The 14,256-nt window shown below is 34.7% G+C and overlaps 1 protein-coding gene across 1 annotated transcript; it reads right to left on the reverse strand.

Annotated features, from left to right (window-relative positions):
* Positions 1-6,541: 6,541 nt before the first annotated feature.
* Positions 6,542-9,325, reverse strand: LOC106779559 (pentatricopeptide repeat-containing protein At1g60770). The gene is made up of 2 exons (XM_014667683.2): positions 8,957-9,325; positions 6,542-7,942 (listed from the first exon to the last, which is right to left on the reverse strand). The coding sequence occupies exons 1-2, from the start codon at positions 9,182-9,184 to the stop codon at positions 6,698-6,700; spliced, it is 1,473 nt and encodes a 490-aa protein (XP_014523169.1). The 5' UTR covers positions 9,185-9,325; the 3' UTR covers positions 6,542-6,697.
* Positions 9,326-14,256: the final 4,931 nt, after the last annotated feature.

The following is a 14,256-nucleotide window of genomic DNA, read 5'->3' on the forward strand; positions in this document are numbered from 1 at the left end:
AAAACCCTTCATACACATCCATTTCCGCTGCACTATTTTACTTCACGGATTGCTTGCTGTTTGGAGCTGCATCTCACGGATTCCAAGCCATGGCAATCTTCCATCATTTACTCCCAGTGTTGTTTCTGCACAATGAGTTTTACAAAGAATTGTTCCTTGGCCATGGAGTTCGATATAAATGTGATAATAAATGCCTAAAAATATCCCTTGCATGTCCAATAAGTCTTAAAAAAATTGGTTCGCTTAAAAATCAATGTCATTTTCACACTTGACTCCTGTGTGTAGAAAATTTGCCTGAACTCCCCATTTATTTGGCTTTTGCTCCCAGTGTTGTTTCTGCACAATGAGGTTTACAAAGAATTGTTCCTTGGCCTTGGAGTTTGATATAAATGTGATAATCCATGCCTGAAAATACACTTGTTTGTCTAATAAGTCTTAAAAAAAATTGGTTCACTTAAAAATCAATGTCATTTTCACACTTGACCCCTGTGTGCAGAAACTTTGCCTGAACTCCCCACATATTTGGCCTTTGCTCCCAGTGTTGTTTCTGCACAATGAGTTTTACAAAAAATAATTCACGACACTAAACTGTTATGCTTTTGCTTAACAAATCAAGACTATAAAAACAATATTTTGAGGTTTTTAAATATAAAGTGTAGAAAAATAAACATGAATGCAATTTGATCAATTGAGGTTAAACATAAAAGTGAATGGATGGATGAAGGTTAGAATATGAGATGAATATGTTGTTGAGGTTAGATTTCACCTAATCACTCTCGTGTATATAAGAATTCCTCTTCTTTATTAATGTTAATGCCACTCTCTAAAACACTTAATACCTCTGTCACCAGTAAGAAAGCATATCCTTAACTACGAGTTCATACGATTCCTAGCATCCCTAATAATTAATTCTGAAGCATAGGAGTGTATGTGCAACCAATCCTCATATTCCCACATATTCCTATGTCTAGGCAATACTACCTTTGAGAGAATTTCCCCAGTTCTAGATTTCCCCGTATGTTCCCATATCGACAAAATCAATGATCATGAAATTGAATGAGTTAAACAAAGCATGGATAGAGCAAAGAGGAAAACTGTAACAATTAATGAAGTAAAGCATATATCAATAAAAAGAATTAATTCAAATACAAGAGAGTTTAGAGGTTACATCTTTCCCAATAACATATAAAGTTTAGTTCCCCATCGTCATGGAGAAACTAGGTGAATGGAATGAAAGAATAAAGATAGAAACCCTAAAAAGGAGAAAATGAGAGTTGTCACCATCTCCAAATCTACCCCCAAAGGGGTGAAAAGTGTGTTTCTATGCCTAAGCCATCAAAAGATACAAACCCTAAGATGTTTTGGCCTCTAAATAAGACATAAATATAATAGAAAACATGTCCAAGCCCAAACAAATAATAAAATTCGCACAAAATATATCAAATCACGTTCTGGTTGACTTTTTCTAAATTCTGGTTGACTTTTCAGCACTCTGGTCAACTTTTCAGCATTCTGGTTGACTGGTTGACTTTTCTGGTTGACTGATTGACTTTTCTGCACTCTGTTTGACTTTTTTGTACTCCAACCATTTGATACTTCAACCTTTTTTTCAATTCACTCCAAAAACATACAAAACCAAGGGAGTTTAATGATAAAATCATAAAACATGTCCTCAACTCTTTTATTCACAAAACTAAAGAAAAATCATGAGTTAAAGCAAGTTTCTAAGTCAACAAGGGTGCATTTGATATCAAAATTAAGTATAAAAATAACGGTTTTTGAACCGTTATCACATACTCAACTTAATTTCTGTTAAGTCCCTAGCAAGTGTACCAGATCGTTATCAAGTAATATAAACGGGTAAGTCCGAGTATCGTTTTCCCAAAGGACTCTTAGGCCTTAACTTTCATGTAACCTAATCGCATAAGACTTGAAGAGAATAAATTTGGTGGTTATATGCAAAGAACAAAAATAAACATGCAATGCAGTTGATTCAATTGGTTTTGAGAAACTATGAATGAATGGTGTTGTTTGGGGTTTAAAATTTCATCTTATCCACTCTCATATATCTACTCTTCTTATTTACTTCACTTATTTATCTAATTGCCATGCACACTTTCTTATTTACCTTTAACCCAATCCCTTGGTGAAAAGAGCCTATTAGTAATTATCGGCTTGCTATCCCTAGCCTCCCCTAGTAACCAATAATGCAATGCGATCGGAAGCAACTACAATTGACCGTCCTATCCCTATCCCTAGGCAATATTGGCATAACCAAGGAATTTCCCACCAGTTCATGACATTACCGTACGTCCCAATATCGATAAAGACAAACATCTTTTACTGAATGAGTTAAAAAATAAAAGCGTTGAGCACAGATGAGAACCCAACAATTGATAAATAAGTATATNANAANNATATGAAATAAATAAGAATTTGAATATATGAGAGTTTCAAAAGATTACATTGTTCCCCAACAACAAAGGGTTTAGTTCACCATAATCATGGTGAAACTAGATGAAAATAGTGAAAGAATGAAAGAAATAACCCTAAACTTGGTTGAATGGAGCCTAAGAATCCAAGGAACCTCCTCCAAGATGTGGAATAGCTCTGGACGTTTCTCTCTGCCAAAAGAATCCCCTTCTAATTCGCATTGGGGCAATATATAAGCCCAAAAAGATAACAGATAGATTACAGAAAGATTTACAGAATCTAGCTAAAAAAATAGACAACCGCTCAGGCGCCTAAATTCACCGCTCAGCGGTTTGCCTTGTGCCGATTTGACCGCTCAACGATTAGTTTTGCCTCTGAGCGGTTTCCCTCTAATCGCTTTGAGCGCTTAGCGGACCATTCTGGCGCTCAGCGGCCTGCTTGACCCTTCTTTCCATCATTTTTCTCCTTCTTTCATGGGTCTAAATCCACCTTACTTCACTTCCATCTTTAATTCATCCAAAAACCCTGCAAAACAATGTAAAACAAGCATAATATCGCTAAAACCAACTTTTGACTCTCACAAGACACAACTAAGTGTTTTACTTGATTTAAAGCTCATTTAAGCCACAAAGGGTGTGTTTTACTATCAAATTTAAGCATGAAAATAACAATTTTTAAACCGTTATCAATTTCCTAGTCACAAAAACATTGATATAAATTCTAGTTCTAGAATAATATTTACAACTTAATCTAGATTTGACTTTGGATAGATGAGAACCTTATCATTTGGCAAATGTTATGAATAAGAATACCAAATATATTTTATCTTATAAGTACCGAAAAATGCTTTGGATAAGATCCTCAATCATTATATCTCTTTCTAATTTTATGTCAACAACACGTAATTTGCGATGGTGATTGCCAACATTATTAAATTACTGATCCAAATTTCCCAGATCTATGATAGAGGAGAGTGGAATATTGTGTATACTGAGAAATAACCAAAATGAGATGTAAAATAAAATGCCCTAAACATTAATACAAATGAGTTTTAAGCTCCTTACACTCATAAAATGGTTTGCGGTCTAGTATGAAATTTCCTCAATTATATTTTATAAGCCAGAACAATAGTGCACCTATAAAGGTAATAAAAGAAAATATCAATATAACCTCCTGTTTGGAAAGCGAGGACAATAATGGAAAAAGAATTCTAACATCCTACAATGGAGAACTAGCACAGATAAGAAAAAGAAACAAAAAAATCTAATCATTGGTGAAAAATTTTACAATTATTTTGACTGATATACATACTCTAAATTTTGTTTCATACAAACGTTTAACAATAGATATTAAATCAAAAGATGTCTACATGTCCCGAGTCAATATATGTCGTACCTTAAAAAAAACAAGATCAACATTAATGTCTTTTCACTTCAATGATTAAATAAGCCATAGTGAGCAATGAGAAGAGTAAGCTACCAATGTCAGAAGATTTTCACTTCCTTGAGGTGGATCAGATATGATACGGAGCAGTTGAAAATAAGATTGCCTCAGTGCCCCCACAACAATAGGAATGTGGTGATGAAAACTCCAAAAAAGCATGAGTAGGAAAAGTCAGAAGTGTCAAACAAAGAAATATTATTGCCAATATTAACTAAAAGAAAATCACAATGCAAAATGGTGAAAAGGTGAACTTCTTGGTAGCACTGGTACATGATTCAGTCATAACCTTTTGTGGAAAATTCATGTTTTTGTTATGCAAAAAATAGTTACATCCACATACTGCTACACAATCACATGAGCAATTGATTCAGAGAGATGTCAATTTCGGCACATACTTTGAATCCCATACACAATTTTTTTTTATAAAAATCTATTTACTATGCTACAAAGATGAGATGGGAGCAAACTCTATCAATCCCATATTTTATCAGCTGCTACATGACCAAAGAAACAGGTGGGTTAACCTAACTCACTGAATACTACAAGAATAAAACTAGTAAACTAACATAATCAACAAAATAAGACCTGTTTAACAATTTTCGGGGCTTGCCCAAACACATTAAATACAATCTGAAGAAGACTGGGTTTCTGCAAAGATATAGAAAAACTACATCAATGTTACTAAAATAGATGAAGAGTATTGTAGTCATTTCAATATTGCAAGAAGTGTTCATAAACTAACCTTAGTACATAAGGCAAAAAATAAAGAAATGAGACGTTGAGCTTTAGAAAATGATATAGATGGAACATTTTGAATCAATGGTTTAGCCATCCTAGCAGATTCATCTTCAGAAATTGTAGACTCTAAAACCTGAGAGGTACTTATTTCATGGCCTTCAACCTATAAAATTAAGTACATACTACCAATAATCAGTTTATCAAGAACAAAAGTGACTGAGTCTTGAGCCATTATGTGGGAAGCAGCTTATGCAAAGAAAAACACAAAAGAAAAGATAAATAATTCGGAAAAAGGGATACTTAAACCTGATTTCGAAGCCATATTACATGAAGTTCCATTGCTTGTGTCTTAAAGCCATAAACAAAAAGATACTAGAAAAAAGTTGGAAAAAAAAAATCATTTTGAAATGTTTTATGCATAACAATGAATCTCACAAATCCAAGGCAGAATATATAATAAAATCAAAATTAATATACAAACAGACATATTACAGAATTCTACGAACATCATCAGTTTCATCAAAAAGAAGATACACTAAAGGGTCATAAGAAAATACTCAATCAATAATATTTCAACAAAGCGTATTTGTATTTTCAACATAAATTAAACAATCAATCTAAAAAGAACTGTGCCAAACGACCCCAAAAAAGTATCTTAATCAATATTCACAAAATAAAGCCACCCAAAATAAGGTATCTGTAATGAAACAATGAACAAAGTGTTCACACACTTCAATCCATTCATTTAAAATGAAATCTAACAATACATGTTATATAACGGTTCATTCAACCCAAATACATGACAAAAACAACCATAGAACACCAAAAAATCATATGCACCAAACACAACAAAATCACTTGCGAAAAAGGTAGGGAACGACGTCGAAGACAACTTTCGGTGACTGGGCAGTTTCCAAACACTCGAACAGTGCTGGAAAGTGCTTCGGTGAATGATCAACAGTGACACACTTCCGATGAATGGTAGGAAGTCACTCGAACTCCAAAACCTCTTCACGGGACTAAGTTTTTGGTGGCTGGGCACATTCCAATTGATGGTAAAGCGGAGGAATGTCCTCTAGTTAACGTTGAACGACGTAGGTTTGCAAGTGACGGTGGAAACTTCGTCAAGCTCTTCTCGCTAGGCCTGGAGTGCTTCTCTCTCTAGGATTTTAAATCCCAAATGTGAAATATGATTTGAATTACAAAACTAAAACACGACACATGAGACCCTCTACCAATTCATTTACACATCATTTTGTTTTTTTTTCTTTATTTGACAAATGAACCACTAAGAAGACGACACGTGACATTATAAAAAATTTATCACTTTTGGAGTGTCAAAGTATCATTATCCATTTTTTAAACCATTTGACTCAGGTTCACCTGAAATTGTTGATGTAGTTGTGAAGTGATTCTAATTTTAATAGAACAGTTTATTAAGTAATCGGGAATATGCATGATAGAAACTGCAAAGCCAATCTAAGAAATGTTTGCTCCTAAAATTTGAGTGAAATATAGTTTTCCTTCATTTAACTTAAAATGCATTGCAATCTTAATTTACAAAAGTCACTCGCAAGTCCGTTTTGGCTATCCACAATATCATTTAACAACATTATATAGTTTGAATGCTGTAAAAATAGAGACTCGGTGAAGTATTTTGAGCATTGCTTTAATCAATCTTCAATAATAACATGATTATTTGATAGAGATAAGAGAAGAGGGCCAAACAATTAATTCAATCGACTTAGTTGACAGAGTGAGGAAAGAGTGTAAATTTAGATCATAGTAGAACTCCTTCCACTATTTCTATTCTTCTCTGTATGTCTCTTTATTTTCTATCTTATCTACACAACTTTTAAAATATTTCTAATCTGCACAACTTTTTTTCTACGCCAAACACAATATATGTTTACTATATCACACAAGATTTACTATGAGATGTGTATTTTATTTTTCAATAATCAAATTAGAGGCCCTTGCCATTCCAAAATGTATAAATTTATCAACGAAGCAAAAATGTGTAGAATGACCACATCATCTAAATTTACAACAATCAAGACTTGAAGGATGAAAGCATCGTGAGTCATTCCACAGATATTGCCTCAAGCAATTTCTGGGTGTCTTCACTCACCTCCACATTCTCCATCTTCAACCTCCGTTGCATGGCCGAACTGGTCCTACCAGCAGCTGCATAAGTTCTGATCAATGATTCAAACACCTCCACCCCTAGAGAATCCACAGATTTCTTCACAATCTCTAGAAATTCTTCTGCACCGTCCACATCCTTTTCTTGTTCAAAATGCCTCATCATGACATCCATGACCTTTGACGATGGAATCCACTTCTCACCGTTTCCTCTACCAATTGCTATTGCTTTGTTTAGACAATCCACTGCCAACTTAAAGTCACCCTTCTGCAAATGATAATCCAAAAAGATTTCCCAGGATTTTGCATTAGGCTTGGCACCCCTCCTCCGAGCGCGCTCCTTGAGCTCTTCAGCCTTCTCCAGCATATCCAATTTTGCATATGCTCCAATCAGAACATTTGCAACTCGAATATCATACTTAGGACAGCCAGATTCCCACTCTCGGAAACATTTTTCTGCTCCAGGGAGATCTTTCAAGTTAACCAACACCTGAATCATATTCAAATAGCTTATGTTTGCAGTTTTAGGAAATGCCAGCCTAAGTGATCGCCAGACCCGATAAACCTCATATAAGTTACCAGTTCGCCCATACAACGTAATTAGAAACTGGTAGGCAGAAATATCTTTGAAAGCGTTTCTCTTCTCCAACTCCTTAAGCGCCACTTCCGCCTTATCTAAAAAGCCAGCATCAACAAAAATAGATGCTAAGTTGCTATATGTTGTCCAGTCTCCAGTGACTCGACCATCCCTCTTCATCTCATCATGAACCCTTTCAACACCAGAAATATCATTAACAGCAGCAAGAGCCCTCATCCAGACATTGTATGTGTAAGAATCCAGTGTTATATTGCTAGCCTTCATTTCTTGTATCATGGATGGAATTTTTTCAGGTTGCCCTACTTTGGTATAAAGAGTCATAAGACTGTTGTACGGCATGGAACTTAAAGGAAGGCTAAGCTCCTTCATCTTTTCCATAAGACCTTCTGCCTTTTCAGTCCTCAACTCCTTGCAGTAACAGTTAAGAAGGGCTCCATAACATAGATGATTCTTAGCCGATTCTGGGAGATTAATAAAATAATTTTCAGCAGCGGTAATTCCTCGAGCCTTGGCAAGCAGGTCGAGATGTATAGCATGGTCACTAACTGTCTTCATCATGTTTCTCTTAGCCATCGTTTCCGATAGCTGTAACAAAAAATATATTACCTCATGAATAAAAGTTATGAAAAATTATAGTCTGCTAACAACAGTAACTGAAGATTTAGAGCTAGCATAGTTTTGTTCCCAACTTGCACGCACAAAGAAAATATAATCACACAAGACAATTCATCACTCAAATTTGAAAGAACTAATAGAATGATAAACATCAAATTCTTCTTTTTGAGAAAATTGTATACTCTTCTTTTCTTTAAAAAAGGATGCAAAATTTCCCAATCTTCTGTTCATCAGTATTGTGTCAGTGTGTTAATAAGTTGACAGCACATACTATCATTAATTCACTAGTACCCCTATGATTGCCTTTGGTGCATTCACATCCATAAGCTAACAAAACAATATTAATTCAACATCCAAGGCTTGTACAAACACCAATGTCAATAGTTAAAAGTTAAGAAACAACAATAAAACAATTCCTACTACATTACGTACCAGATCCGAAGTCATACTATGGAAAACAAGGAGTAAATATACTGATTCCCTTCAAATAGGACAGCGTCTGCTTTCCCTCAAAATAAAATAATCTCTTCTTAGTTTTCCATTTCAGAAAATACGATGTGATTCCTAAGGTTGTATATTTTTATTGTGATCCTTGATGTTGCAAGAAACAGCAGTCAAATGCAGCCAATGTGGCCACAAAAACCTTGTTGCCACCTAAATCAAAGTGGCAGACCTGTGTTCATAAATTTGATAACAAAATGATACTATTTTTTTTTTTTTTTGCGAAAAACGTATACTACACTATATACATTTTCATAACCGAGGGAGTAGCAAGAGATAAATTTCACGTCAAGAAGATGAAAGCGAGCAATTCAGGATATAAAGTAACTAAAATCACAGTCAACAAAAAAATTATTTAATAAGAAGAAATAAAAGTTAAATGAGTAGAATTGCTTACGTGATCTGTTTCTAGACGATAACATAACGTAGAAATAGTTTAAACTTAGAACCTAAATAAGCGAAAAATGAAAATGAACGAGTGACCTTGAGAGCAGGTTGATAGAGCTTCCGATCGCGAAGCTTTTTGAGAGTGTCGCCAACCTCCCATTTGTAAACACGCTTTCCGGTCTTGATGAAGTTGTTGAGGCTCTGACGAACGCTGAGTTGGGAACCGCCATCTTTGAAGAGCTTCACGTACAGTGCTTCCTCCAAGTACTTTTTTGACCGCTTCACCACGCTCTTGTTGCGTCCGTAACGTTGCATCATCGACATTTCTCAGATTGCTGTTACTCGCTGGTTCCAAAGATCGGAAATGTTCGCGCTCAGAGAATCCAAACCCAAAACCCTAACTGCTCCAACGCACCAACAAGAAAAGAATATTGGGCTCGCTCTCTTGAGGCCCAAAATGGTTCAGAGTAGGCTTTCCGGCCATATTTCCAATATCTTCTATTTTTTTTTAACATGGGTCGAGATGTCTTAAAAGCTTTTTATTATTAGTTAAAATTTATTAATGTATATATATAAATTGCTGAGTCTTATTTCTTATTCATAATTTTAATTTTGAATATAATTTAACAAATAATAGCTGCAATTATATATATGAAGTTACCTACTTTCAATGATACTCTTATACTTTCATATTGCGATGACTCTTCCAGAGGTTCTTGTGCATGACATTAAGAATAAGTAGGGGTGGGCAAACTGCCTTGTAGTATACTATATTATAAAAAATTATAATTAACTATAAACTAATTTTAAAAAACTGCACTGAACTACAAAACAGTTCAAAGTAACTAAACTGAACTATTTTTAAGTTGAATTTGTGCGGTGTAGTTTAGTTAACTCTTTTTTGCAACCCAAGACCCTACTTCATCTGCCCACCCTCATAAACACATAAAAAACAACAACACACCATTTTTGCAGTATTTCTTGGGCAATGGTGTGTTGTCCCAATGTTATTAAACATGATGTCTAGCTTCCCGTACTTTGAAATTGCTGTGTCCATGCACTTTTCAACGTCTTCTTCCTTTGTCACATCACAATGAACATATACAACTGATTCCAACTCATTGCAGAGAGAAAGACCCAAATCGTCTTGAATATCAGCTATCACCACATGAGCTCCATGGTTAAAGAAGAGTCTTGCAGTGGCNTCCCCTGTTCCGCTGGCACCACCANTTATAATCGCCACTTTCCCAGGCCTTCTTCTATTCAAAACACACACAGGCAAAAAAACAAAATTTGTTTCGCTTTTATCTTTTTTGTGTACGGTTTGAGCATGGAGATAATTCTCTTGTGCTTTNTGTGTCTTCAACAGCAGCAGTAACCTAGGTGAGTGGGAAGAATGGGATGTAAGGAGAAAACAAATGAAACTTGGGGTAAGAGATATAAACCTAAACTGAGTTAACTGTACTGAATATAAAAATAGTTCAGTATTTTTAAACTGTACTATTAATTAGTTTAACTAGTTTTTAGTTAACTATATTATTAGTTTTTTAAGTTTAAAAAAGTATGGATTAACTGTAGTTTAAGTATTTTACGTTAACTATGCCCACCCCTAAGAATAAGAGTTAAATCTTGTGCTAAGAAAACATTTTCTGTTCAAGCTTACTTAGAAATAACTTGTTAAAGTAAAATTGTATAAGATGGTGAGCTCCAATACAATGATACGCTGACTTGGAGCTGACATTCATTTGACACACTCCACGTCAGCTTTTTAGGAAAAAGAGTGCACCATAAGTGGGAGTAAAATGGGTAAAAAGAAAAATTTGGTTTCACTTTTTTTCTTTTGCTTTTGGTTCAAAAATCAGAATTAGGTTTTCTCTTCGGCATCCTTGATTTCCTTTCGGTGGTTTTCCTTACACATTCCCATTTCGGATTTTGAGGTGCTTCAATCGGTGATTGTGGAGGTTATTGTTCGGTGTGAAGCTTTAGCATCATTGTGCCGCTCCCTCCCAATTGGTTGTGCAGGTTTCCGGTGGTAGTAAAGTTGAAGGTTTTTCCATCTTTGCGTCTTTGTAAGTGATTTAGGGGTTTTGTATTTTTATTTGTCCTAATTTTAGCTTCTTTCGTAAATGAGTTGGAACTTTTATTTTGTGTTGTGCAATTTACACACGGCATGGATTTTTTTCCCTTCTATAATGATTCATTCCCCCATATCTTTGGCGTTCCTTGACATGTAGAGGTTATAGTGGGAGCATGGTGCTTGGCGTTACCTACTCCGAGGTACATGAGAAAGAATCCTAATATACCAATATGCTGGACCCTATTTAGTTTAATGGTCTTGTCATTTGCAAGAAATTATTAGCCTTTATTTTGTGTATGCCTGTTGTTAAGTATGAACTTGAGCAGGGAGAGTCACCTCATTTGGTTGGTGTGGGCAATCTTTTCCGTTGTAGCATCTTTATCATTGATTTCATATAGTTTTCCATGTGACTCCGGCAGTGACAACTTTCGGTTGTTAAAAGCCACAACAATAACCTGTAGTTAACAAATAAAATGGTTTTTCAACATTATAAAAATGAGCATGTAAGTTGGTTTAGTGGTTTAGTACTTATGATGAAGGAAAAGCCAAATAGAGAGATGCAAACCTGAGCAATTCTCAAGGTGGGGCTGTCTCCTGGAGTTTTGATGCGGTAGAATGGCTTACCAAGAACAAGGGTCACAAACCCAATAGAGGAAGCAAAGATTATTATTAAAAAAACCCCAATGCCATGATTTTTGGGTGCTAACCCACACAACAACAGTGACACAACTTGATTTGCCACAAGCTTCAGGGTGTAAATGAGTTCAAGCAGCCTGAACTGTGAGCATTGCCAAAGCCTACATGTATGAACCCATATACAGTATAAGCTTGGTTTGATACCTTTTGATAAATAATGTTTTTTCTTCTTCAGAAACTTTATCAAAAGGTTGAAAGTGAGTAATTATTTTGTTCAAGTAACATTGGTTTCTATGATGGGCAGGTCCTTGGGATTTGGGATTTGGGATTTGAGGTGGCCAGATCAAAGTGCATCACTCCATAAAATTATAGGACTATGCTCACCATGTTTGCCACAAGACCCATGTTGTCCAATGTTGACAAGACTACAATGAACAAGGGAAAGGGGATGAAAAAAGATTAATATATATCTTGCAATCAAATCATACAACAAAGTTTAGTGTCTTCTCCTTTTGCTTTTGCATACGAGAAATGAACATGGAAGCCATGAATCCCTCTTTGCTTCTCTTTCATTGGTTTAGGGGCCTTTGTTCTTCTTTGTTCTCAAACAAGGATGGTAAAGAGAGATCAACTTTGAATATAAAATGCACAAGAGGGCCTAGTTTATAATTTCCATGACCTTAAATTGATTCCTTGTATCATTGATAGTTTATAATTTCCAAGAGGGCCTAGTTTATAATTTCCATGGCCTAGTTTATATTTTTAGCAAAGGGAAATTTAAGCTTGGCTTGCTAATTGTTAGAGATTTGTAGTCATGCAGGTGTGAGTGCATATTGAAAGAAGAAACTTCACAAGACCTGCAATATCATTGATTAATATAGTGACTGCTTTTCCTTAATGGTTTCCTCATGTAGGGAAAAGACGCACTAGATTAAGGAAGTAATAATATTTGTGGCACAAGATTTATAAATAATTACTTTCTCAAGTTTCCTTTATCTTGTTAGAGTACATTAGGTGATGCAAAATAATGAAAGAATTAAAGGATTATCTTAAAAAAAAAATACCTAACGAATCATTTTTAAGAGGCATCTAAAATCTACAATGTTACATTTCTTAACTATGTTTTGTACTTTGCCAAAAAAATTCACTTTATTACAAAGTTTAAGTGTGAATTCAAAATACAAACTATTTGTTTTTTTGACAAAGTATATTAGAAAGCTTGCTTAAGAAAGAATATTTTTGGCAAAGCTTTCATATAATTTTATTAACTACCATTTACACACCTAATAGTCATAAAACCATACATTAGTGCATATCTTTCCAAATTATTATTGACATTTATAATTTAAAATAACTGGAATAATTAAAATCACTTATAATGATATAAAATAATTTCTATATTTATTTTTTGTTTTTAATATAAAAATAACTATATATAGTAAATGAGGTGGGCATTATAAATTTAAGTTCATCCTTATGAGTGATTTACAAAATGCAATCCACAAATAACCCAGTTGAAGAGATAACCACTTACTGCACCAAAAAAAGTGGTCATTGGGATTCAATTAAACCACTTTTATGTTGTACAAAACATCTTTCTAAAGTAATCACATATTACTGAGGAGATAACCATTTACTGCACCAAGAGATATGTGGTCATTGGGATTGAATTGAACACTTTTATTGTTGTACAAAACGCAGTCCACAAATAACCACTTACAGTTGAAGAGATAACCACTTACTCTCCCTAAAAAAGTGGTCATTGGGATTCAATTAAAACACTTTTATTGTTTTACAAAACATCTTTATAAAGTAACCACATATTACTGAGGACATAACCACTTACTGCAGTAAGATATATGTGGTCATTGGGATTGAATTGAACACTTTTATTGTTGTACAAAATGCAGTCCACAAATAACCACTTACAGTTGAAGAGATAACCACTTACTGCACCGAAAAAGGTGGTTGTCAACACCCAATTTCGTCCGGGTGACTGAATAATAGGATTTAGTTTTTGTTTTTGTCTTATTTTCAATTTTGTTTTCATTTTCATTTTATTTTATTTTTTTAGTTTTTTGGTATTTGATTTAGCTTTCTTATTATTATTAGATTTGATTTTATTTCCTATTTGAAAAAAATATATATAAAAAAAATATAAAAAAGAAAGAAAAAAGAAAGGAAACGTCAAAAAAACGAGAGAAAAAAAAGAGAAAGAAAAAATGAAAATAGTTTGGAATGCTAATTTTGTCGTATTGTGAAAACAAAAAAAGAAGTAAAAAGAGAAATTTATTCGGCCTGGAAAAAGGACAGTAGAGGCGGTTTTTGGGGTGGCAGAGAGGTTGCAAGACTGGCAAAGGTACGTGCTGGTTGGGGAGGAAAAAAAACGGTTTTGGCAGGCACAATTAGGTTGTGGTGTGAATGGCGGAGGCTGAAGAGGAATATGTATTATGGCCTACGCTTGCTATTACGCTTGGTGTTTGCCATGGTTCTGCACGTGTATGAATCGTTCCCACTCTCCCTTCTCAATCACCATCGTCTCAGGTTGCTATTGCAACCTGCATTCTTTGAAAACATCATCATCAACTGTTTAGCCAAGCTCCCAATTTCTCTTTCACTCGTTTAAGCCTCTCTCGATCTTCATCCCTATCCCCATTATCCCACGCTCTGTTTCTTCTCCCTG

This window comes from Vigna radiata, unplaced genomic scaffold, assembly GCF_000741045.1.
Source record: "Vigna radiata var. radiata cultivar VC1973A unplaced genomic scaffold, Vradiata_ver6 scaffold_365, whole genome shotgun sequence".
Classification (NCBI taxonomy): Eukaryota; Viridiplantae; Streptophyta; class Magnoliopsida; order Fabales; family Fabaceae; genus Vigna; species Vigna radiata.

What these genes read in the sequence shown, in the direction of transcription:
- LOC106779559 (XM_014667683.2), bottom strand. Translation starts at nt 9,184, where the DNA reads ATGTCGATGATGCAACGTTACGGACGCAACAAGAGCGTGGTGAAGCGG. An exon ending in TCTATCAACCTGCTCTCAAG is followed by an intron (nt 7,943 to 8,956) that starts GTCACTCGTTCA and finishes TTTTTGTTACAG; the next exon opens with CTATCGGAAACGATGGCTAA.